The sequence below is a fragment of the Drosophila rhopaloa genome, unplaced genomic scaffold, assembly GCF_018152115.1.
Source record: "Drosophila rhopaloa isolate 14029-0021.01 unplaced genomic scaffold, ASM1815211v1 contig_3, whole genome shotgun sequence".
NCBI classification, from domain to species: domain Eukaryota; kingdom Metazoa; phylum Arthropoda; class Insecta; order Diptera; family Drosophilidae; genus Drosophila; species Drosophila rhopaloa.
The window spans coordinates 9,328,064-9,353,353 of NW_025335123.1; the positions used below are offsets into that span (position 1 = coordinate 9,328,064).

At 36.0% G+C, this 25,290-nt stretch overlaps 2 protein-coding genes across 2 annotated transcripts in view; one reads left to right on the plus strand and one right to left on the minus strand.

Annotated features, from left to right (window-relative positions):
• Positions 1 to 17,753, minus strand: part of LOC108045102 — an 88,116-nt gene extending 70,363 nt beyond the window's left edge. The window contains 2 exon segments of the mRNA XM_017124302.2: positions 8,989 to 9,087; positions 17,394 to 17,753. The gene's annotated coding sequence lies outside the window, so the exon portion shown is untranslated.
• On the plus strand, positions 4,331 to 5,571 carry LOC108044879 (mucin-2). Its single transcript, XM_044461154.1, is given in 3 exon segments — positions 4,331 to 4,437; positions 4,511 to 4,894; positions 4,897 to 5,571. Coding segments are annotated over 3 exon segments (918 nt in total). The 5' UTR covers positions 4,331 to 4,427; the 3' UTR covers positions 5,421 to 5,571.
• Positions 17,754 to 25,290: the final 7,537 nt, after the last annotated feature.

Sequence of the window (25,290 nt, forward strand, 5' to 3'; positions counted from 1 at the left end):
CTTTCATAGTTTCTTTTTGTTGTTGTTTATTTTCCGTTGGTTTATTTTGCTGTCTTGACAGAAAACCGTATAGTCCGATGCAGTGATTCTGCTGCTGTTATAAAATATGAGCTGGAATTAGGCTACCATAGACACACCCATACTCGGGCAGCGGCACGCACACACACACACACACACACGGACAGCCAGGACATATTTGTGCAAAGTTTTCATATATTTTCGTGCCTGGAGTTTGGCCCGCTCGAAGCGGCAGCTGATAAAAAAAGCATGTAAAGTGGTAGGCGAGGGGAGGGGGAGGGAGAGGGGGGGGGGAGGGGCCGGAGGGACAGGACATATGTCCTGCAGGGACTCGCCTGGCTCCTGGGCTCACCGAAAGGTGTGAGCGAGTGTGTGTTTTGTCAAATGTGCACTCATTTCTGCTGAAAAATTGAAGTACATGCATGACTGCTCCAACCTGTCACAGGCCACCACCCACTCGGCCACCCTGAAGAGTCCTTGTTCACACAGGGAGAAAATCATAGCCAGCTCGAATTTTAAAATAACTTCACGGAAGGTTAGCAAGATCTTAGTTTAATATTAAAATCTAGTAACATAGATTTATATTTTTTATAAATATAAATATTTATTAAAAAGGTTACAAAATGAAACTCTAAAATTAAATCGATGACAATCTAGGAGCCTTCAACACTGTTTAAATGTTCTATAATACCAAATAATTAACTAATTACATATCTGTTGGAGTATATTTTAGAATTTAGCTTTACCCTTTTTTTTTAAATTTATCACATAATAAGTATAGCTATACTTTTTCCTTGTGTAGACTGAGAGCAAGCCTTTAAGATTGTCTTTTATTTTCGGTTTCGTTGTTACTTTGTTTCTCACTTTTTTGTAGATTTCATAAGATTTCCGGTCACTTCACTAATGACTTTTACAATGCCTCATAGCACACACACTCGAGCCTTGGAAATTGTTGATCCAATGTCCTTGCACAAACAGTCCTTAAATCCAATCCTTCCTTGCACAAACAGGCGTGTGTGTGTGCTTAATTTAATTTCCCATTCTTCATCTCGGGCCGAGGGTGTGAGAAGAGAGATGGGCATTTCCATTGAGCCGTGTCTCTGTTTGTCTTTTGTTGGGCGAGGTCATCTTTTACGGAGGAAGCTGCCTCCGCTTAAGGAAAAACTTTACAACAGTTAAGTGCTTAATTTATGTTGCTCGACTAATTCATTGAGATGGTCTTGGCTGGTCAGAGATAAGTGAAAAGGTCCCTTTCCAAAACCTGAAAAAAGGATGAGGTGAAGCTGCCACTCTCAACAGCAAAGTAAATAATTTGGCTGGCGTGTGTGTGAACTATTCGAAAATTTTTAAAATATACATATTTTAAATTCAATTTACTACATAATTCGATAAGAAAGTCAAGCAACAGAGATGGATAAACCATGTTAAAACCCCTTTTTGAGCCAATGGACAAGCAAAAAGAATTTAGGGTATAAAATAAAACATCTTGAACTTGTTCCACTAGCTATTTTAATTCAATTTTTCCTACATCTATACATTTAAACTATTTAAACACAAACTATATTGAAGAAAAAAAAATATAAACGGTGTTATTAAGACAAGCATTTATTTTTTAGATGTTTATTCTTTCATTGCACAGTGTTTTAGCAAGTGTTCTAAAATTTTGTTGAAACTGATTTTATTAGCAATTAAAAAAACATTTAATTTATACAGTTTTTTCCTGCTCTAAAAGAAAATATAAGTTCTTATTTCAAGCTAAAAGGTATTCCAAAGAAAACTTAAATGATCTGGAATCCCTGGTAATGATTAAACTCCTTAAAGTTTTGAACCGCTTTCTCGTCTGGAAAGTTTCTCGGCTATCGCTTAAATCACAGCCAACTTTTTAGCCGCAAAGTGATTCATTCATAATCTCGAAGAAACTCAACTATTTTGTGCATATCTCCGTCTAAACCAACTGGCCAAAGTTCATTCATAATCCGAGATTGTTTCGCCAACTATTCACATATATATAAGTGTACATAAACACTTCTGCACACTCGCAGACGAAGAAAGGCGGATTTATCATAAACGTTGCTGCTTTTTAATATTCACATCACACGCTGCGTATGAGTAATTTTGCTCGGCAAATGGCCAAGTCGTGTTTGTTGGCGAGGGTGTAGCTTTACGAGTGCTAAGTGAATGAAACAAAGTGAATTAAACTCAATCCAATTGAACCATAACGAATGAAAGTTTTGGGCTTTGAAGGGCTTTAAAACACTCAACACTTTGAATATAAATTAAAACTCCACTCACATAATTGTGCAGCCTCAACAATACCCAACTCAAAAAAGTCGGACAAAAGGCACCTCCAAAAACCCAACAGATGTCGGAATATAAATGCGTGCATAAATATTCCAAAGCGACAACAATTGATTCTGTTTGCTTATGCCGTTTGGGAATATTCTACACTTTAAATAAATAATTATTTACGATCGCATAGCCTAAGTTCAAAGGGTAAAAGTGGGTGGCCAGATTTGTGTCATCGCTTCTTTATTTGCCTTTTGAAAAATGTTTAAAAATATATGACAACATAGATTGTACCCCTTTTAAAAAGTATACAATTAAATAAACTCTTTCTTTAACAACAATTATAATTTTATTTCCACACTTTTATTATTTGATATTTTTTATAAGAAATATTAAGCCTTTAATATTCTTTTTAATATAAACATTCTTAATTGAATATATCATATACAATTTCTATAAATGATAATATCTATTTGTAAGTTTGTAGTCAACATATATTAATCTGGACTTAATTACTTTGCTCTAATAATCTAATTTTTAAGAAAAAGTAATCTAAATAAAATACATGAAAATGGAAAATCTTCACAGCTATTCGACTCGAAATCTTTGAAGTTGTCAAAACGCTTACATGGGATTCCGGCTCATTTCACCCATTAAACCAATACAGGACTGGGTAACTGTTATAAAAATCGGTCATAAATCTTAACTGCAACAACCATATTTAATTACAAAACTTTTGCCAACTGTCCAACGCTTTTCCCCGCCCATCGAGCTGTCCACGACATACGGGACACACGGGGGATATGGTGGATATTTTTTTGTTTTTACAACCGCGCTGCAGGAAAGGTTGCTTGTTCGAATGGGTGATGGTGGAGGGGGAGGGGGAGGGGAGGGGTGATTTCATGGGAAATTATTACGCATACCCACATACACACACGCCCCCTTAGGCTCTTTGCCATTTTTATCGGCTGCCAAATGGCCGACACTTGTCCACTCGTCCGCTCTCGGCCACTTGGTCGCCCAGCCTAACACTTCCGGGCCGGGGCCATAAACCGAAATCTCTTGTTTGCACTGGCCCGGATTCAAGGCGCAATGGCCAAAAAGGGGGCGGGGCCAGGAAAACAGTTAACAGGCAATTTCAACTATTTTACAGACTGCGTACGGCGTGCCCAAATGACCCGAGCCCGAGCCAAATGTCAATTCCATCAGTGTATGTGGGAATGGGTCTCACTTGTGAAAACGATATCGAAAAATCAAGATTTTGTACTGCCAATTTTTATTTATTTTTTGCTTGTAATTCAAGCGATAATTATTGATTCTTTTTAATTCTGCTATTAAAGCAAAAAAACACTTGCTATGTATAAGATTTTGATATTTGTATACATAATATTTAAAACAATTTCAAAATAAGTACAGATTTCTAGGAGTCCAATTGAATTTACTTATTATTATTTAAATTATACTATTACATTATTTTTTGATAAAATATTGATATTGAAATATATATTCTCATCATAGTAATTTATTTAATGCTATAAGAAATACAAAGCCTTTTCGAGCGAACGTCTCAATATTTTGACAGTACACATATTGATTAGTAGTCAAAAAAATGTAAAGTAATTAGTAAAAATTATAATGATTTAAAGTAATCGCGATATTCTTAACCAATTCCTTTCAACTCGGCAGTGTATTATTAATATATTTTAAGAACCAATATATTCCAAGTACAACATTTTATTAGTCAAGTTTTTCCTTCAGTACTGCAAGTGGCGAATAAGAAATTAATGAAATATAAAATGTGTTTGATTTTTTAAAAACATTGTAAGCAAACGGCGAGGGCGAAAACATTGCACTTGAGATGTGAAAAACAGGTTGTTTACATGGACAAAACCCGGAACCCTCAACCAGCACGACCGTTAATGTGGTTAATTAGCAGAGTGCCCCAGACTCGGGGATCACGGTCCGTGTCCCACTCGACGGATCTCAAGTGGTTGCCTCGTTCCCGACCGAGATAAAATCCGGACTGCGAGGAGGTATAAAAGCAAACCCGATCGGAGCACACAACATTCGTTAACCAGCAGAGAAGTTGAAACTGCAGTAGCAGAAGCATTATCGAACGCAACATGAGAGTTTGTGGGTAGCTCCGGGCCAAGTCCTTCGATCGGGAAACTCAAGAGTGCTTTTTTTTTATATGTGTTTCTTGCAGACCACTTGCTGCTGATTGGATTCGGTTTGGCGGTGATCGCCGGCGGTCGGGAGGCACTGGCCAATCCACCCAGGATTGAGGTTACGCCTTGTACTCCAACTCCGGAACCATGCACCACAACCACATGCACTCCGGAGCCGTGCACCACCACTACATGCACTCCGGAGCCGTGCACCACGACCACATGCACTCCGGAGCCGTGCACCACCACTACATGCACTCCGGAGCCGTGCACCACCACCACGTGCACTCCTCCTCCATGCACCCCACCGCCGGAGCCGTGCACCACCACTTGCACTCCTCCACCATGCACTCCGCCTCCAGAGCCGTGCACCACCACCTGCACTCCTCCTCCGTGCACCCGAACCCCACCACCCTGCACCCGAACCCCCCTCCCTGCACCCGAGAGCCACCGCCGTGCACAAGGACCCCACCGCCCTGCACCGAAGAGCCACCGCCGTGCACCAGGACGCCCCCCTGCACCCCACCCTGCACCCCACCCTGCACCCCACCCTGCACCCCACCCTGCACCCCACCCTGCACCCCACCCTGCACCACAACCTGCACTCCCACCTGCACCCCTCCCTGCACCACCACTTGCACCACAACCTGCTCTCCACCACTCACCACTACGCCCCTTATTCCACTTCCCGAAAATCTTGTTGATTCCACCGATGCCGTTGGTATCGAGACCAAAGAACTCGCCCAGGTGCTGGTCTCGCGCCACGACTGCCGTGGCCAGGACGACGGTACCTTCCTGGCCGACGTGCGCCACTGCCGCCGCTACTACGTGTGCAGCCGGCAGAGGTCCAGGCGCCAGAACTGCCCCAGCGGCACCTGGTTCGATCGCCAGCTGAAGACATGCCGCCAGGCCAGTCTCGTCGACAACTGCGACGCCAGGCGCAACTAGGATTGCCACGCCGGCTAAGGCTCACTTGGCAAAGCAAATTGGATTTACAGAATTTTTTTTCACTTTTTCAAAGAACATAGCAAGCCAAGTGTGAATTAATGGTTAACTATTCCAAAGCAATAAATAAATGTGTCACTGATTATACAAGAAAGACAAGTGTGTTTGTAGGTCAAAATAGTGCGACTGCGATTGTCGATCAACCTTATGAATTTCCATGGAAGGGCAATACAAAATATTGCCTATCTCGATTGAAATTAATTCGGACTAGCTAGCCTGGATCTGAAATTACTTTTCCAATCAATCAAAGCCATTATTAATATAACTAAATATAGAACACGAACGATTAAGCTGTCTGGCCCACTCTCCCTTCAATTGTCATCAATTTGCCCGGCGGCAAAATAAAGAAAACTTTCAATCAGCCGAACAGAAATTGCGAAAAAGCAAAACAAGCTCATAAATTTGTCAACACTTTTGGAGAGGCGAGGAGGGGGGAGGGGGTGGCCGCAGGGGGGAGGGCTGCAGAAAAGTATGCCACAGTTTGGTGCACATCCATATCCGTTTTATAGGCGTCAACTTTTCGGTCGAGGACTCGGTGGGCCCCAAACCAACAACAGTGCGACAGTTGTGAGTTAGTGTCTGTGGCATTACTATGTCAGGCTATTTATTATATCCCGCCATATACCACCGCTGGGCCACCCACTTGGGCTGGTGCCGGGCATTTGACAGGGCAAAGAATTTATTTGTCGATAAGCATCCTTGATATGCCGTCGGTGGTCCCAAGTGGGGCCGGAAAATCTCGCGGAAAATCTCCCCAAGTCCCTAAATCAGCGTGGCAAAAATAGTCCTTGATTCCTGGTTATTCATGGCTTGTTGTAGCTTTTCCTTCAGACTGATATACGCTGATGTATGTTTTACATTTTCGTAAATTTGAGTTGCGTGAATGTCTTAATAAAAGGTATGCTTGCAGAAATTGTTACACAGCTGGCAGTTCATGATTATTTATTGCTTAAAAATCAAGTCCAAGTTTATTTTACAACTTTTTAAAGTAATTGGGCACATTTGTTCATGTGAACCGACTTTAAGTTTTAATGAAATTTAAATTAATTAATTGTAGTTCATCTTTACAAACATCTGACTGCATTTTATATTACTTTCAATACTAATGTTGATAAACAATACTCAGTGTGGCTGCTCTTTCTTGATAAATTAAAAGAGTGGGAGAATAACCAATTGATTTAAAAAATATATATTTATATACCCTTCTTGTATATTGACTATTTTCTTCTGCTGCTTCATCTACATTATTTCTCCGAAATAACCCAGGAATTTCTCACGCCTTTAGTCAGGCATTCGTTCCATAAATTTAGTGGCCTTTAACCTTTGACCCCGTCTGCGGAAGTGTTGACTACTTAGGGAAAACGGCTTGTGCTTTATTGTTTTGGCTTTTTGCCTTTTCAAAGTAAACTTCTAAAATCTCTAATAACACCATAAAAATAAGTTAATAATGGTAAGTTTAAAACTGGCAAAGATGGCTCAAATTTAAAAATAAATCCCGGGATAAAAATATTTAATTCATTTTCAAGAGGTCATAACTTATCTGCTACTTAATATTTTCTAAAGAAAAGCGCACTTTTCTGAAAATGTCTTTACAATTAACTGTTCCCATGAAAAAAAAAACGTTTAATGCTACAAAATGGGATCAGGGGACTTAAAAAACTCGATTTTTACCACTTTTCTCTGTGTTTTGATATATTTTGCTTGTCCCCTTACTTTTTTTTTTGGGTCAGCAACACAAATCAAAACGCAAAGCGCCACAGCGGAGGACCGCGTTGCGTCGCGTCTGACTTTTATCATATTTCACTGGGGCATTCGACGACCGCCAAAAAATAAAGCCTCACGAATAGCCGACAGAAAAAATTGGGGAGGCGAAATTGAAACAACATGGAAGGACCCCGGCTAAGGATACTTTTTGCCATTACCCAAAAAGAGGCCGGCGCAATAAAATGCCCAAAACTTTAAATGCAAAAATGGGTTTTTGGTTGCGTTGCGCTCAGCTTTCGCCGACAACATGGTATATATATCTATGTCGGTGTGTGTACATATATATGTATGTATTAAATATCTCTGCGTTTTTTTATGGCCCAAAGTGGCGCGTGAATTGTTTTTGCACAGTTGGCCGAATATAACGCATTCGCATTCACACGCACGCCACCCCACACACACACACAGAGAGAAAAAAATCACCCATACGCCCAGTGGGACAAACAGAGATACTCCGGGTGTCCACACACAGATACGCCATCACTTGGAACAACATCTCACAGCTGCATTGGCATCCTGGCCAAGGAAAAGTCAGCGAATTTTGTCACACATTCATTCATTCATCAGACACTCATCAAATGGCCAAATGGATGTAAATTGATATTAAATACCGGCTTTTACAAACATAGCAAAGCTTAACGAAAATAAATAAATGCCTAAGCTCAAAACAGTTCATGAAATAAATATTCCTGTTTTATGAAATCAACACTCACAGCTCCAAAAAATAAGCCGATACAAATAAATTAAACAAATATGATTTGTATTGAAATTCAGCAAAATATAATTTGTTTGTGACAGTTATCACAAAATGAAATAGAGAAGCCTAAGTTCACAACTGCAAAAAAGACAAACGAGAAATTGAATGAAAAATCAAAATTATTTATAGTGCAGGTGAATACTATCATCTGTAACTAAGTTGCATTTCTTATTTGAATACGGCTTATAAATGCTCTATCGTAGGACTAAGTATACCCAATTGAAGCAGTGCTTAAAAAATAAAATAATAATTAGTATAAGAGAGGGTTGCAGTGAGAAAAAAAATTTTAAATATTAATCAAATAAAAAAAACCAAACTTATCTTCAATTAATATATAATAAATATATATATTAATATATATATTTAAATATTTTGAAGAATGAAGTATACACTTGAAACCATAATTACCAAGTATGTTAGCAAATACTAACCACTGCTTAAAATGTTAGTATTCAAATTAATATTAAATTGCAAAGCCACAACAAATATACATGGCTATCAGGTTGGGCTATGTAAATATAATGCGCGAGCAAACAGAGTGAATTAATTAGGAAATAATCATAATGGCTCGTTTATTTTCAAAGTGTAATTAAACACAAAATCACTAAAACGCTTCAATTTAAATGCAAAACAAACGCATATATCACATATAAATAATTTTCATTTATTACGCAGATAAATTTGTATGTTTACTTAAATTCCATTTAAGATAGCAGCCCAAAGGCCAATTCAAACCGTTCAAAACCAAATGTTGATGTTTTTTCCCCACTAATTGTTTTTTAAGGCATTTTTTTTATTAATAAATAATACAAAACTGGTTTTTCCATTCATGTTAACGAGGACAATTGTTTTGTGGTCGCTTAATTTATGGTTTACAAGCAAACATCAAACTCCCTCGCGATTCAAATTGCTGCGGCTTTAGGTGCTTAATTTTGTTGGATTTTTGCGATTATTTTGTGGCATTAATTAATAAGCATATTTAACACTTACCGCAAAAATCCAGACGATGAACAGAGCGTTTGTTAAGCATAAGCCATTGACTTTAAAAATTGCTAGTCCTTAGATCTCCACATAAATATTTAGATTATTCTGCAAAAGATTAAAAGGAGAATGTTCATCATTAATTTGTGCAGTGAGAATTAAGGCAGATCATATAAATAAATAAATAGAGAGTCGTGGAAAGCTGCCAAATGACTCCTACAGGCTGGAAAAAATTTTCACATTTTTTCCGCCGCCGTTTTTTGCCCACGGCTCGTTTGGGGGTTCATTTTGTAGATTGCGCGTTGAATTTTTAATTGCCCTCGCAACGAAAAATGTTCAAAATTACAACTAAACTTTAAATTAAACTTGAAACTGCACACACACTGCTGCACACACGGGTGCCCCTGGGGGGTGGTTACTGGGTTAGGGGGTGTTTTTATGCCAGGGTATTGCGTGCCCGAAAGTGCCTCGCTTTATAACGAGCTCAGTTATTTCAATTATTAATTAATATCTCGCAGTTGAAAGCGACGCAGACAGGCAGACACATTTAGTTCAGACAGCGGCGTTCAAAATAATAGGACAAAAATGCTAAATCTCTTCATAAAACTCTTGCCTTCGCTCAACTGTATTGATTTTATTAGGTAATGCTTACAAGTTATTTAATAAACATTAAATTAAAAGCTCTTTATTTTATCCATTCAGTAAATACTGTTTTTTTTTAAATATAAAAATAAAAATAAAAAAGACTTATTATATAAATAAGTATATATAAAGTATTTTTTTAATCAAAAATAAAAGAATTCCTGCAAAAATCGTTTCTGTTAGCCTCAACTATGTTTGATGTTTCAAAGCTAATACTAATACCAATACCAATACTATTGTTCTGACCCAAGCAATTTATATATAGGGTGATCCTCCTTTGAGCCCTTCTCGGCGGCATTCAGTTACCGTGGAAAGTTTGCCACCATTGGTAAGTGAAAGGTAAACATAAGTAAAATAGTTTTCGGAGCAATTGAAAAACGCTCAGCGCAAAGGAAAAACTTTCTGCAGCTCAGTTCATTTTTCCCACTTTCCCACTGTTGTCCTCTGCCGCAATAACAACAACAATTAGGGCAAATGCAGCAACAAACACGTAAAACTTGCACAATTTGCGAATGGGTTTTTCAAATATTATATCATTTTATTTTCCCCACATATTTCTCGGTGCAGGCAAACGAATTCAATTAAGAGCATTCGCAATCAAGAGGATGACGAAAACTTTTGGCGACACAAATGTCCAAGAATTTATACAGTAAGTTAAAAAATTCATAAACTGAAATAAAATGACAATCAAAAAATAATATTTATATATTATATATGTAGACAAGTCTCAAAAGTAACATGAAATCCAGATTAATTTTTATATAAATAATTTTAGTGCAATTTGTCAATATGATGAGGAAGTTCAGATATGAAAAACCCATGAGTGACAATATTTAGAAAAGAAAATAGAAATAAGATTTAACTCGAAACAATAAGTGCAAAACAGAAAAAAAAAGTCAACAAAAAACAGGTGGCAAAATAATATTTCTGTGTTTTGTTAAGTATTGTTTTTATATGTACATATATGTAAGTATATCCAAAGATTTATTTGCTATTTTTAACATAAAAGCATTGCCTAACGAACTGACAGGCACTGTATCTAACCTTGACGTCTCTCACAAGCTTTCCGAGCTTATAGCCAACTAGAATTCCCGACTGCTCAGAAATTCACATTATGTTAAAGCTGATTATCGCTGGCAACAAAAACAAAGGCCGGGAAAATTACGTACGGCTAAAAAGTGAAAGTGAAAAATGACTTGGATATTGCACCTTTAAGATGCTCGGCAGGCGGGCAAAAAAAAAAAAAAAAAAAAGCAGACATGTTTGCCGCTGCAGGCAAACACAAATTCTTTGGCTTTATTATTAGAAAGAAGCAGACGCCACGAGGCCGAGCGAAAGAGAGGGCCCCCGGCAGACAGAAAGAGAGGGAGAAACGCTGGGGAAAAAGCTGAAGAGCAGAGCAGCGATTGCAGCGGTCGCAGGGCCATGACAGCTGTTTATGTAGTTGTCGCAACTACAGCGCCAACAGCAACACACACATCACAGCAGCAACATCAGGAGCAACAGCAGCAACATCAACCCACCAGCAACGTCGTTGCTCTCGCAGTCTAAACACGCGTTGAACTTGGAAAGTCACTAAAAACGACTATTTAGACACCCTTCATTTGGATAGAAAAAAATTAAAACGAATTAACTAATCATTATTCTTGTCCTTTTATACAAAATAACTTAGGCAATCTGGCATTCAAAAATAGTTCCAGTGTCGCTGAATTTGTATTTTTATTTTACTTAACAAGTAAGCTTGCTTTACAAAAACTAAACTTTGTTAAAGAGCTTTACTATTATTACATAAATACAGTTTAGTGCCAGAATTATACCTATCTATCTGAATTTTTCTATGGTCTTAGATATAAATACTTTTCATAAGAGCTTCTATATAAAATTATTTTCCTTTAAAAATTGATATAAATAAAAAAAGTTATCTACTTATCTACTCTAATACCTACAAATATCAAAGTTGTGACTCGGTAATTTTAGATCCATGTTTTTCAAGTTTAATGGATTTTATAAAAAACAGCGGTTACCATCAATGTATGACGAAACTTCACAAGAAGTTGCTTCAAATATGGCACCATCTGCGCACCAGACACCTTAATTATCTTAATGTTTTAATTAAATGCAAAACAAGAACAGAAGACCCATTTCTGGACCCACTGTGCCCCGCATGCTACCGCGTTGTCTATAAGGAATGAATATTTGCCATGTTTATTATTATTTTAGAGCAACAACGCGATGTGCGTTGGCGATTGGGTTGACTGGTGGAATGGGAGGAACTGGTCACACACGCGCCGCCATATGCCCAGATTCCTATGGTCTGAGAGTCTGTGAGTCTCGCAGTCTCGCAGTCTTAGTGTCTCAGAGTCTCAGAGTCTCATCTTCGCAGTCCTCGTTGCCTAGTCAATATTTCATTTGGCACTTGAACCAAATTCTTTTAGTTTGCTGCGAAGGTTGACGTCAACGCCGGCATCAACGCAGCCGAGCTGCGACAGCGCCGTCCACCTTTAGTAATGGATTTTTGTGTAACATCGATCGCTGTCTGTTTTATAATTTCGCTAATTTAACCCGCTGGCAATGTACACACGTATACCTGATAACAAATAACAAAAAATAACAGAACATTGTATATAAAACACAAAAGATTAGACACAATTTCGACTATTTTTCGTTGACAATGCAGTCTGCCAATTTCATAGTCGAATTTTACGTATACAAAGTAGACATATAATGGACATTTTGCATACCGAAAAACAAGTGCAGTTTAATGCCAAACATGATATGAAATCATAGAGCGAAAGTATTTTGCAATTTGCTAACACTAAATACATACCCAACGGGAAAAATTGTATATTTTTTTGCTGAGCTATTACCTTGGGGAACTCGCTGCGAAAATACTTTAATTGATCCTAACTTTTTAGTTGGCCAGACTTTTAAATAAACACAACCATATATAACAAATGTGTGCTTTATGCATTAATTGTTTTAATTTTCCAATTCATAGAAATTTTCTAGCGTATTTATATTGCAGGTATTTCTACTATGTATTCTTAAATTACTTTTTTGTTAAATCTTTCCTGGCTATGAAAAATTTAACTTTATTTTTTCAGATGTTTCAAAATAAATGAAATACCAAAATAGTCAATTATGACACAAAATCTTTACTTAAATTGGATCAAGTTTGTTGTGATTATGGACTCTAAAAAAACACAGAATAACATTTAAGATGAATTGCCAGCTAAGGCTGTTTGGTTCTTTTTACTTTTCGAAAACACAACCACTGCTCGTTGCAAAATAACTGTTTGAATATTTTTTTGCTAATTGCCATCTCCGCTGCAAACCATTGTTTTTCGTTTCCTGAGACATTTAGTTAAGACTTGTACCCATAACCGCAATCAGGTCATATAGCCGACAGCTCCCATGACAATGTGCAGATACACACAACATACCTACATATAAATAAATGAGATTTTTCACTTTACATCTTTGGCTTTGTTGTGGCCCAAATTTCTGCAGTGGCCGCAACGTAAAAAAAATGTACACAAAAGATAAGAAAAATCCCACAGAAACCGCAGTAAATTGGTTAAGATATTTATAAAAGATCTATTCTTTACAGGACAGCAGTTTAAATTCATCATAATAAGTAAAAAAATAAAAATATAATCAAATAAATGACTGCCAACGAGGAAAAGCCAAAAAGTGAAAGCAGTTCTTTATCTGTCCGTCTCTTTCACTCTCTTTGTGAATAAGGCCATGTTGGTTTTCCATTTTCATGGCATTTTGCATTTTGCTTCTTTCCCGCTTTGCTTTTTTATTTTATTATTTTTGGTCAGTTTTCGTTTTTCCTTTTTTGCTGTAATGAAAGCGATTACAAGCCGACAGCAAAGCAGACGATAATCAGAGGGGAGAGCGGGGTGAGGAAAAGCCATTTCCTTTGCTTTTCCACTTCCCCCGCCCCTTTGTAAAGTTGTCGGGCAAATTTATGACATTTATTGAAATCGTTTTTCTTTTGGCTTTCCCCGGCCAGAAAGGCCCATTCCCATTCCCCGAATTTTCTGCTCTTTTTCCGTTCTGATTAGTTGTACGCCATTGCGTTTTCTACCCACCCAAATCCAGCTGCAATTAGTTTCACATTCCACGGCAAATCGCTGGGAAAATTCAGCACAATGCAAAAAGGCTCTTGCACCGCACTTATTCGGCCAAAAATAATACGAGAATAATGAAAACAAGAAAGGAAAGCTAACTTCGGGCGGAGCCGAAGTTGAAATACCCTTGCAGAATATTCTGCAAATTATATTCTCCAAAATCATTCATAATGCATTCTTAATACTCATAAAAAATCCCAACTTCCTAACTTTAAAAACACCAAAGTTATGGCATTTCCAATCGTTCAGTTATATGGCAGTTATAGAATATAGTCGGCCGATCCTTATGAAATTTAATATGTCGGATTGATTAGGCAAAAATAAAACCCATAGAAAATCCCAACTTCCTAACTTAACAAACACCAAAGTTATGGCATTTCCGATCAATCAGTTATATGGCAGCTATAAGATATAGTCGGCCGATCCTTATGAAATTTGGTACGTCTGATTGATTGGCCAAATATAAAACCCATAGAAAATCCCAACTTCCTAACTTTACAAACACCAAAGTTATGGCATTTCCGATCAATCAGTTATATGGCAGCTATAAGATATAGTCGGCCGATCCTTATGAAATTCGGTACGTCGGATTGATTGGCCAAATATAAAACCCATAGAAAATCCCAACTTCCTAACTTTACAAACACCAAAGTTATGGCATTTCCGATCAATCAGTTATATGGCAGCTATAAGATATAGTCGGCCGATCCTTATGAAATTTGGTACGTCGGATTGATTGGCCAAATATAAAACCCATAGAAAGTCCCAACTTCCTAACCTAACAAACAGCAGAGTTATGGCATTTCCGATCAATCAGTTATATGGCAGCTATAGGATATAGTCGGCCGATCCCGGCCGTTCCGACTTATATACTGCGTGCAAAGGAAAGAAGGGTGTGTGCAAAGTTTCAATTCGATATCTTTAAAACTGAGAGACTAGTTCGCGTAGAAACAGACAGACGGACAGACAGACGGACAGACGGACAGACGGACAGACGGACAGACGGACAGACGGACAGACGGACAGACGGACAGACGGACATGGCTATATCAACTCAGGAGGTGATCCTGATCAAGAATATATATACTTTATAGGGTCGGAGATGTCTCCTTCACTGCGTTGCACACTTTTGACCAAAATTATAATACCCTCTGCAAGGGTATAATAATCAAAAAAAAAATACAAATAAATAACAAGAAACCCCAGCAAATGAGAGAACCTGTTGCTCTGGACACAAAAGAAATGGGTGGTCAAAGGAGGCGGAAGGCAGTTAAGCTAACCAAAAGCAGGAAAATCGTAAAAGGAAGTTTGGGTTTAACAACAAAAACTTCTGGCTTAATTTTATTGAAATAAATGGTACCAAAAATTGAAAAAAATTTAATCCCACAGAAACCGGAGGGAGATAAAACCAAATGGTACTAAGAAATGGGTAAAAAAGAAAGGAAAATTAATTCAAGGATAAGAACTTTATTGTGCAGTAAATTAACTAAAGTCAATGGAAAATTTAAAAAACCATTCTTAGTTTATGAAAATTGTTTTAATCTGTGAATTCCTAAAAACGATAACTTGCATATTATTTATTTGAGAAGAGCGTAGTTTTTTTTTTCTTTAATCTATGCCCTTGAAATGGAAAAATAAACCTTTTTCACATTATCAGCTGCATGGGTCAACATTGCATTAATTTCCATCAGAAATCATTCCATTGTTACCCTAACAAAGCCTTCGCAAAAAAACTTCACCACAAACATTTTGTTTGCCTCGCCCAAATTTATGAGGGCAAGATGCTTAAAAGTAAAGAAAACCAAAATGAGAGCAGCAAAAATGTATGGAAAATGAGAAATAAAACTAAGAAATCGACGAGGGCGCTGGGTATTGCGATAGCCTTGAGCCACATATGTGGGAATGGGATATAGAAGAGCGCCAGCCGAGATGAACATAATGCAAAACTTTGCCAGCCACCAATAGAAAGAGATGCTACACATTGTACGAAAGAGACAGGCGTATTGGAAGTCTAGTGAATTCATTGAGACAGCGAAAAACTAAAGAAAATCGCAGGGTTATCAAGTAAATGACAATTAAAACTAGCTGAGTACCTATTGAATATAAGCATTATTAAAAAATATATTATTTTTGTGCCTATCTTATTAAATTTTTTTATTTAATACCTACTTAATTTTAATTGTAATACAAAAAAAAATAATAACTAATAATAGCATAAGCTTATTAGTAATTAAAAAGCTTTTCATTATAATGATTTATTTGCCACTGAAATTTTAACTACAATTTTAAAAACAGACTATTTGAATTCCACTTTACTCCTTAGTTCATCATTTCCGAACGTAACAATGCGTAGAAAGGGTATCTAAAGAAAATTTGAAGAAAAACCTTCGTCAAAGTTGCCGCTATCAAAATTGTTGTAGTTGTAGCTCGGAAAATTCGTTTTCAATAACAACAGCAAATACAACAAAATGCCCAACACGCATACGTAATAATTTTCATTTTCATTTTTCCGAATTTTTTCTTTTCTTTTCTTGTGATCACAGCTGTGCCGGACAAGGAAAAGCGGGAAAATCGGAAGGGAATAGGCAGGGGAAAATGGGAAGGGGAAAACTTGATGGCAGCCGCTTAATTTTTGCTCTTGTTTTTGTTTCTTTCTTTTATTAATGAATTTCTCTCATTTTTACTCGATTCTATATAGCTTTTACGTTCTTGTCGTCGGTTTTAATACATTTTCCCTCTTTTTTTCCTTGTGCTCTTGTTTTTTACTATTTGGGCTATGTCTAAAAATATGTCCGCCAATTCGCTAAGTGGCCCCAAACTTATCTATACGGGATACACAGAAAATACGGTAAAATTTCCAAATGTATACGACATAAAACATTAAATTTACCATTTATTGAAAGATCAACCTATACTTATGTGAACAATAAAAAACTAAAAAATAAAAAAATAGCTATAAAAATGTTTAGACTGAGGATATTTGGTTTTTCAAAATGTTTAACTATCAATAAATATATGCTCAATGATTGTTTAATAATTTTTCAGGTGGCTTAAATATTACATTACTCGAAACAATTGAAAATATTCCCGATTTGTGTAATCCCGGCAAATACATTAATGAATTCGTATTCGTTATTCTAAAAAAGTAAAGATTTTAAAATATTAATTTCATAAAATTCAGACAAAGTTTGATTTTATAAAGAAGCAAAGCCAGAAACCACAAAAATTACATTATTTTAAAAAGCTTTTAAACTACATAATGATAGTAAAACAGTAAAACTTTTAGCACCACCAGCTTAAAGCAGAATGTAATCTGGCCTTTAGCTCATAAAATACCAATATATTCCATTTTCTTTCAGATAGAAGAGTCATACAACTTGATTTGATTAATATTATCTCAAAATTTATTGATGCAACGTTTGTTAAATATTATTTTTATATTAATAGGGTATTTTTTTTTACTATTTGTTATCCTTTGCTAATTGATATTGTCACAAACTCACTAATTAGCAAATAAACTTGTTATTTTATGAAAAGCACGAACAAACTATTTGTTTACATTGTAAAGGCGCAACCTAACTATGTGTTTGCTTGTTAAATTTATATAGATATATATATATATATGTATATTACTATTTATGTTGTCTCCTTCGATTGATTTGAAAATGTTGTCTTTATTTGTTTTTGTTACCGCTCAATTTTTGGCGCGCATTTTGAAGCCGGCACACTTTTCACCATACACTTACACTTGCACTTGTACAAAAAAAACCAATAAAAAAAAAGTTTTTTGAAATATTTAGGAAAATTAAGTTTTTAACATTTCAAAATCCTTTATTGTGTGTATTTTTTTTAACACCAAGTCACGAAGTTTTTGGTAATGAATTGTTGTTAACGAATATGCTGCCACCGAAGGAAGCGAACCGCGCCGCGTGTCCGTACACGTGGCCAACTCGACGTAGACTGGGCGTATACGTAATGCCGGAATCTCTGGCTCTGCTGCATCGAGTCTGCCGCTCGACTGTTGCCGCTGCCACAGCGGATGCTGCTACTGCTGCTGTCGCCCCATCAGGACTGCGCATTCATCTGGGTTTCCCGCCAAATCTGGGTATTTTTGCCTGCCCTGCTTATCCATCAGCATAAACAAATATGAATGTGCTTTTCAATCATAAAAAAGGCAATTACAACCTGATTTTCCCACTAAATAAAATGCTTTTCAATTTTTTGTTTATGATTTTTCGGCTAGTTAATTGCATACAATTAATTACAATTCAGCCTAGCTTTCTATTTGAACATTTTCTTGTGGGCATATTCAATTTAAATTCTTATAATTAAATAAAAGTAATTACGGCTTGAGGTCCGCATTTTTCTTTTAAATTTTTTTAGTGTTTGCAAGTAAGTTATAAGTAATTTTTAAATTTCTTATGAACACAAATATTAAATCAAATTGTAGTGAGAGCAATCGAATTGATTTTTAGGCTTGTAATGACAAATGTACAATGAAAGACTCTTGTTCAACATTTTTAGAACTCACTTTAAGGCCGAAATAAATATTTTTCTTGAACAACATTTAAAAAATGCTTTCCTTAGTTAAAATTATTAACTTTTCTCTCATATATATTTTACTTTATTTTCTTTTTAGCATTTCATGTATTGACTTCACCAAATAGCCTACTTTGTATACACAATAAGTCGATCTTAAAAGCCAAACGAAATTAAAATATAATGTAAGTATGAAATTATTTAATCAAAATAATATATAAACAAATATATACCTTATTATTTTTTCAAATGCAATTATAAAGGATATAAAATCCATTAAAAATATAAGCAAGAAAGGAAGCAAACTTTGCAAACTGAAGTTTATATTCCCTTGGAGCTGTTACCAAAAAAAAAATAAAATAAAATAATATTTTTCGATTTTAATTTTTTTTTTTTTTTAAACAATGAAGCTTATTTGATATTCCAATACATTTTTCGATCGTTCCAATTTAACTGTATCAGGCGGTAGACGTTATCTTCCGATTTTTATAAAAGTAAAACAGTGTTTCTGAATTTGCAAAAGAATACTACAAATCGCAGAATTTGGTTTTATGTTAAGAAATAATTTTAATTTTATTTCCTTTTTTCCCGATTGTTCCTATGGAAGCTACAGGATATCAAAGACCCATCCACCCAACAGAAACTCATTTGAGAGACTCGTTTGCGTAGAAACAGTCAGAAAGGCGGACAGACGGATATGGCTAGATCTACCGCCTGCTGATGCTGATCAAGAATATATATACTTTATTGGGTCGGAAATGTGACCTTCACTGCGTTGCAAACTTTTGCTTAAAATTATAATACACTCTGCAAGGGTATGATAAAACTGAAAATAACAAAATTTCCGGTATAAAATAAAAAACTTTCAGTGATCCTTTCTTTTTAATTAAATCAATTTAGTGCATTTTCTTTTTAGCTTCTTCCCGCCTAAAGCTGAGTTGGCATCTCTAGGAATGCTCCACAAACGCTCAATGTCGGATGAGTGGAAATACGAAGCACAAGCCGAACGCAGCCGAAGTGGGTTCGTGTGTGGCCTGATTTTCACTCAAAATGAAATTTTCCCTTTATTCGAGTGGAAGAGACGCAAAAGAGCGGAAGCTTTGAGTGAGTTGTATGTTTTCTACTCATTTCCGCTGCCACTTCCGACGTCGTCCTGGCCCAAGGAAGTTGTAGCCACGCTGACAAGGACAACAAAGTCTGTCTTCATTTTTTGTTCGCCTTCTTCGCATAATATTTTATTTTATTTCGTCTGGTTTTTTTTGGTGAAATGTCAAATGACATTCTTGGATCACAGACTGTGGGAACTGTTTTTAAAAAGTTGAGAATGTGGTTTTCTTTAAGCCTCAAGCGATTTGATGTTTCCTTTGGGATTCGGTTGCTTATTTTTCCACAGAAAGTCTTCAAATATGATTAAAATTAACGAATTTTTTTGGCCACATGAGAATTATATTCCATATCTAGAATTTCACAGGCTACCGTTGCGTTTTTCAAACTGGAACAAAGTCTTAAATTCCTTATTAGCTTGTAACGCGTTGCTTTGACATTGATATGAAATTTTAAAGAATAATGAAAGAATAAATTGAAGTTTTTCAACAACATTGGAATTAATTAAATCTTTAATTTAATTTATCTAAGACATATTAAGCATAACATTTGCAAGTTATGCTTTTGCTTATTAAATGTTTGTTTTAAAAATTGGTTTCTTTTATTCAAAGAAATAGTTAGGAAATTATGAAGGATTAATCGTGTCTAGGCAGATACACAATATAAATAGTTTATGGACTTACAATATAAATATTTTATGGAATGATAATATATTGCAAGAATTTATAACAGTTCTCAGTATTATAAAATCAAATGTAAATAAATATAAAACTCAAATCCTTTGAATTGGGTATTTTATTATATTTTTTTTTTAAATTGGGGAATGTGGATTCAAAGTGAATTAAACTTTTAAGCAAGCAGTTTCAAGCTGTCAACTAACACCAAAATCGATATAGTCACGTTACTACCCAATTAACCTTGTCTAAAGAGTATCCTTTGAATCCGCCAGCCTGTAATGCCGTCGAAAAAAGTGCTGCCTGCGAAACACAAGGACAAAAAGCAGAACGATGGCTGCGTTTTGGCATCAGGACCTGGGACAACTGAGACCAAAAGCCGCATTGTACGAGGCCACAGGATCCGGCGAAGAGGACGGCGGGTCGAGACGTTCCTTTGCTTCAATTTGCTGTTCCATTTTGCTATTTGCCGCTTCCACGGGCCACAGGGCAGCAACAACGACAAGAACTACAGCGAAAGGCGGTCAAAGGTTGCCAGAGCTACTACCAAATGAGTAAGATGCGAAGAGGCGAACATGAACAAAAACACACACAGCTGCTGCCTGTTGCCTCAATAAGGATCAATTTGGCCGAGTATTCCCACTCATTTGCCACCCATCTCTGGTGCGTTATTATTTGCCTTTCGAATCCAATGTGTGTAATGCCTTCGAGTGTGATTAGCAGCTATGTTCGAGTCATAACCATAATAACAAGGATATGCGCAGGACCCAAAGGACGCTGGGCGAAAAGAACGAAAGTTTCCTTGGGTTTGTCTAGTTTGTCTGGTTTGCCTGCCCCACAAATGTATTCGCAATCAAGGCTATTAAGTGTCAATCGACCACTGCAATTATTAATCAGTCGTCTCCAAGGATCTAAGGACACTGGCAGCAAAAACCTTAATTACATAACCAACGAGCTGGGCCAACGTCGGCCAGCCCAATCCAAGGATATCCCAGGATATCCAAGTATATCTGTCCGAAATGTAATTGTGGGTGCTCGTATCTGTGGCGATAAACGAGTCTGTTCGCCTGATTCTAAGACTGTATTTATGGATAGGTTCGAAAGGGTCAGTTTCCATGTCCTTTGTTTTAATATTTGCACGTACATTTTTGTTTATTTGGGGAAACCATATAATTGCCACAACCCAAACTTTTAGCAATTTACGACAATGGGGTATCTGAAATAATTTGCAAAACAAATTTAAATTTGAATTAGTTCATGTACACAATAACCCGTTCTGTCTATTCAGCTGAAATAAATTGATCGTGTTTTCTAATACAAATTTCTGAATAACAATACATTAATGATAAGCACATACGGAAAAAATGACCGCGAAAATCTGATACCGAATTTTTAGACCATATTCTAATATAGTTTTAATTAGCTTTTGTGCATTTTGTATTGCCGCAGTGATATTATTTTATCGCAACAGTGTGTACATACGTACAAAAATATGTACGTATAAATAACTTGAGCAAATAGTTTAATTACATACATATATTTGTATGTACATGTGTATGTATACATTTCAATTGCGCATTCATACACATGCATATACATATGTAAATACATATTTGAACTTAGCTTAAAAATTATTAAAGTGCAAATATTCCATTAGTTCTTGGAATTGATATCAAAAATTTTAAATGTTTTTTTCACCGAAACTTTTGGGCAGAATAAGTTTCGTATAGTCAACATCTGGTTTATTTTAATAACAATATGTAATCAAATTGAGAAATCTTTACGCACATGGTACGGTTTTTATGAAAACTACAATCAAGTTGATCTTAGTGTGGTTTTTTGAGAGTTTTCCTTTCCAAAAATTTTATATTAAACGTTTAAAAGGAATATTTAATATTTATATTACAATAAACATTATTATAAATAGTGCAATTATTCTGTTATTATTAAAATATTATTTTACATTATTATTTAGATGTTAACGCTCCATTAAACAATTTCACAACTTACTCGGTATCATTGTGGCAATCTCAATTGCAGTAACGAAGTTTTCTAAAGGCATTTAAGTACTTAAAAGTCCACAAACCGATGGAATCGCAAGGCTCAATCCAAGCCCGGAAAACTAACAAACAAAATTTGCAACGATTTAGTCTGTGAAAGTTTTTTTCAAGGGAAATTGTCTCAGGGGTTATGGGCGAAAAACTTTCAAATTTTATGGAGCTATACAAATTCAGAATGTATAATTAAAATTCTATTTTTGATAATTGGTAAACTCTACTCAGTCTATCTATGCAAAAGTTTGCCAAATGAAAAACGAAGACCACAAAAACCGAAAAGGACAATCAGGACGCATAATGCCTCCAATCCTGCACACACACATTCAGGAAAATGACTGCTTTACTGGGAGTTTGTGCAATGAATGCAATGAGCACCTGTCGATGGCAATTCAAGCTGGGAATCCAGGGAGCACGAAAAGAAGTACGCTGGGAGAATCACAAAAAAAGCTATCTACAATTTCGGTTAATTGGTTTCCTTTATAGCATTCGATTTTTTTTGGATGTGGTCTAAAAATATTCTCAGCTTAAAAATATTGGTATGACCTATCTTATTTTATAATGTTTGTGGCTTTGTAGATTTTCCTCAATTTAAGTACTTATGTTTCTGTGGATCTAATCAGCTATACATCTTAAGATACATCTTATAACTTAGTAACTCCTTCTCATTTACATTTACTACAATATTTAATAATTTCAAATAGAACAGTCAGTGAACATTTTATGCACATTTTTTACGTTTTAAGTTCTTAATTTTGCATTCCTTTTACTAATAAAGTATTGCAAGAACGAAAAACATGGTAAATAAAAAATGTTTTTAACTGAAATCGAATTATATTTTTCACAGGTAAGAAGTCTGCTAAAAATTTTAGATGTTGGGTGTATTTTAAGTACACAATGAATTTTTTAGTAAATATAATATTTAATTTTTTAAATGATATATAAATAAACAAAACTTATTCGTCCACTGTGCAGTAAACAGACGGTGAACCGCGCAGCCACATGGCCGGCGGCCTATTAAGGCAACAATGCCACTCCCCCCGCCCCCCAGTTTCCCATTTTTCAGTTCACTTGCCCGCAGCCTTCCCTTAATGTCCCTACAGTTCCCCCTGGCTGGCATATTGCAAATGAACTCGACAACTATTAAACACCTGAAAATGCTGCCGTGTAACAGCAATTGTAAAACCAGAGTATCCAACAGCAACGCGAATTGAAGCTACAATAACAGCAGCAACATCATCGCTAACACAGCCATCAGAAGCACTGGAAAACGACAGCAACACCAGCAGCAAATTTAACTAGAATCAGCAACCTCAATTGCAACAGGAGCAACAAATGCCACAAACTGCAGCAGCAACATCTAAAATTTCAGCAAAAAGTTACTGGATTATAAAAAAAATATCAAACAAATCATAAAAGTAGTAATGAAATGTTAACAGCAATCAAAATAGTCTTAGATAAAAAGTATATTCAAAAGAAAATATAAATGCAATATTCCTATTACTTATGACTTAAAGAAACAAATTAAATACCGATAATAAGGTAATATGTGGGGCAATAACATTACTTGACTTTTGTAAAAGTGTTAAAAAATCACCATAGAGGAGAACGTCTAATTGCAACAACAGCTGCAACATCAGCAACCTCAGTCTGAACAGTGGCCACATTAAAGTAAAAAAAAACATCAAATCCAGCAGCAATAGCTGCAACAGCAACAGTACCACCAGCAACCATAACAAAGTTTACAACAGCAGCAGCAACAGTAAAAGCAACAGAAGCAATAACAAGTTGCACAGCAGCAATCAGAAAAGCAACAGCCGACAGCGGCAACATTTTGGGGCAGCAAAAATTGCAGAAAATTGAAAAATTCATAACGACCGAAGCTGTGAATATAAAAAAAGGACGTAACCATTTAAGCCAGAGACCAAAAACCAAAACCAGAACCCGAAAGCAACAGACAACACTCGACAACACAGTGTTTGGAACCGCAGCGGCAACAACAGCAGGTGGCATAAAACATGTCTGCCAAAAGTGCTCAGCGAAAAGGATTTTCCATGTGTCCTGCACCCTGGGGTTAAGGGGACAAGAGGGCTCGGGGCTCGGGGGAGTTAAACGGCAAGCGAGCGACAACAAAAGCGAAATGAACCGACTTACAAAAGGCTTACACACCACTGCCAACCTGCGCAGGTGAGTCAAAATCAAAACAAAAGGAAACCGAAACAGACCCAAACCAAAATGTAAAACACAACAAATTGTGAAAAACAACAAACCAAAAAAAAACAAAACAAAACAAAAGTTGTTTTACAAGGGATTTAGCGAAACGAAAAGCAAGCTTAGCATCAGAATAGTAACAAACTAAAATTCCCATGTACATTTGAAATTTATTAAAAAATGCAACATATGTTTTGAGATTTGAATATGTGGTGCTTCAACGGTATTCAGATTTAAGGCACTTTATTAAGCCAATTTTGCATTGTTTTAACATACGTGTAAATACTAAAATCATCAACACAAACCCGAAACCCCAAAACTCAGGAAAACACAATTTCCCAATGAATTCGGACATTCGGAGAAATCGTTTTTGCAGATCTAAAATCGAAACTATTCTGACCCGCAATAAATTTAATTGCCAAATGCCAGCAAAATTACCCAAAAACGAACGAAATTTGTGAAATTCATCAAGTGAAAGGAAATAAATAAAATGTACAAATCTCACCTGTGGTTTGAGGTTGTTTCAACTTTTGCAGATATCACAAAATGGTACAAATAAACATTTTATTTTAGGGTGTAAGGGTGTTTTAGACTGCAAAATACCTGGTAGCTATAACACAAAAATCTTTACAAATAACCTTGCAAAATAAATCATCCAAGCATTACAGTTTTCGTTTTAGTCTATATTTCTAGTTATATTTTTTCAAATTGACCCAATATTTTTATTCATAAATAGTATACAATATAAGCATTAAGGACAAATAAATTTAAAAATAAAAAATAAAATGACGATCTAGTTTTATTAGCTATAAAAGTATGATGACTGCAAGACAGTTACAAAACTCAGATTGTAAATGCGCAAAATACATTTGGAATTGGTTTAATTTAAGCAGCAACATACTCTTTTCTAGCTTTAACAAAACTTACAAAAATAATTGCTACTAAAAA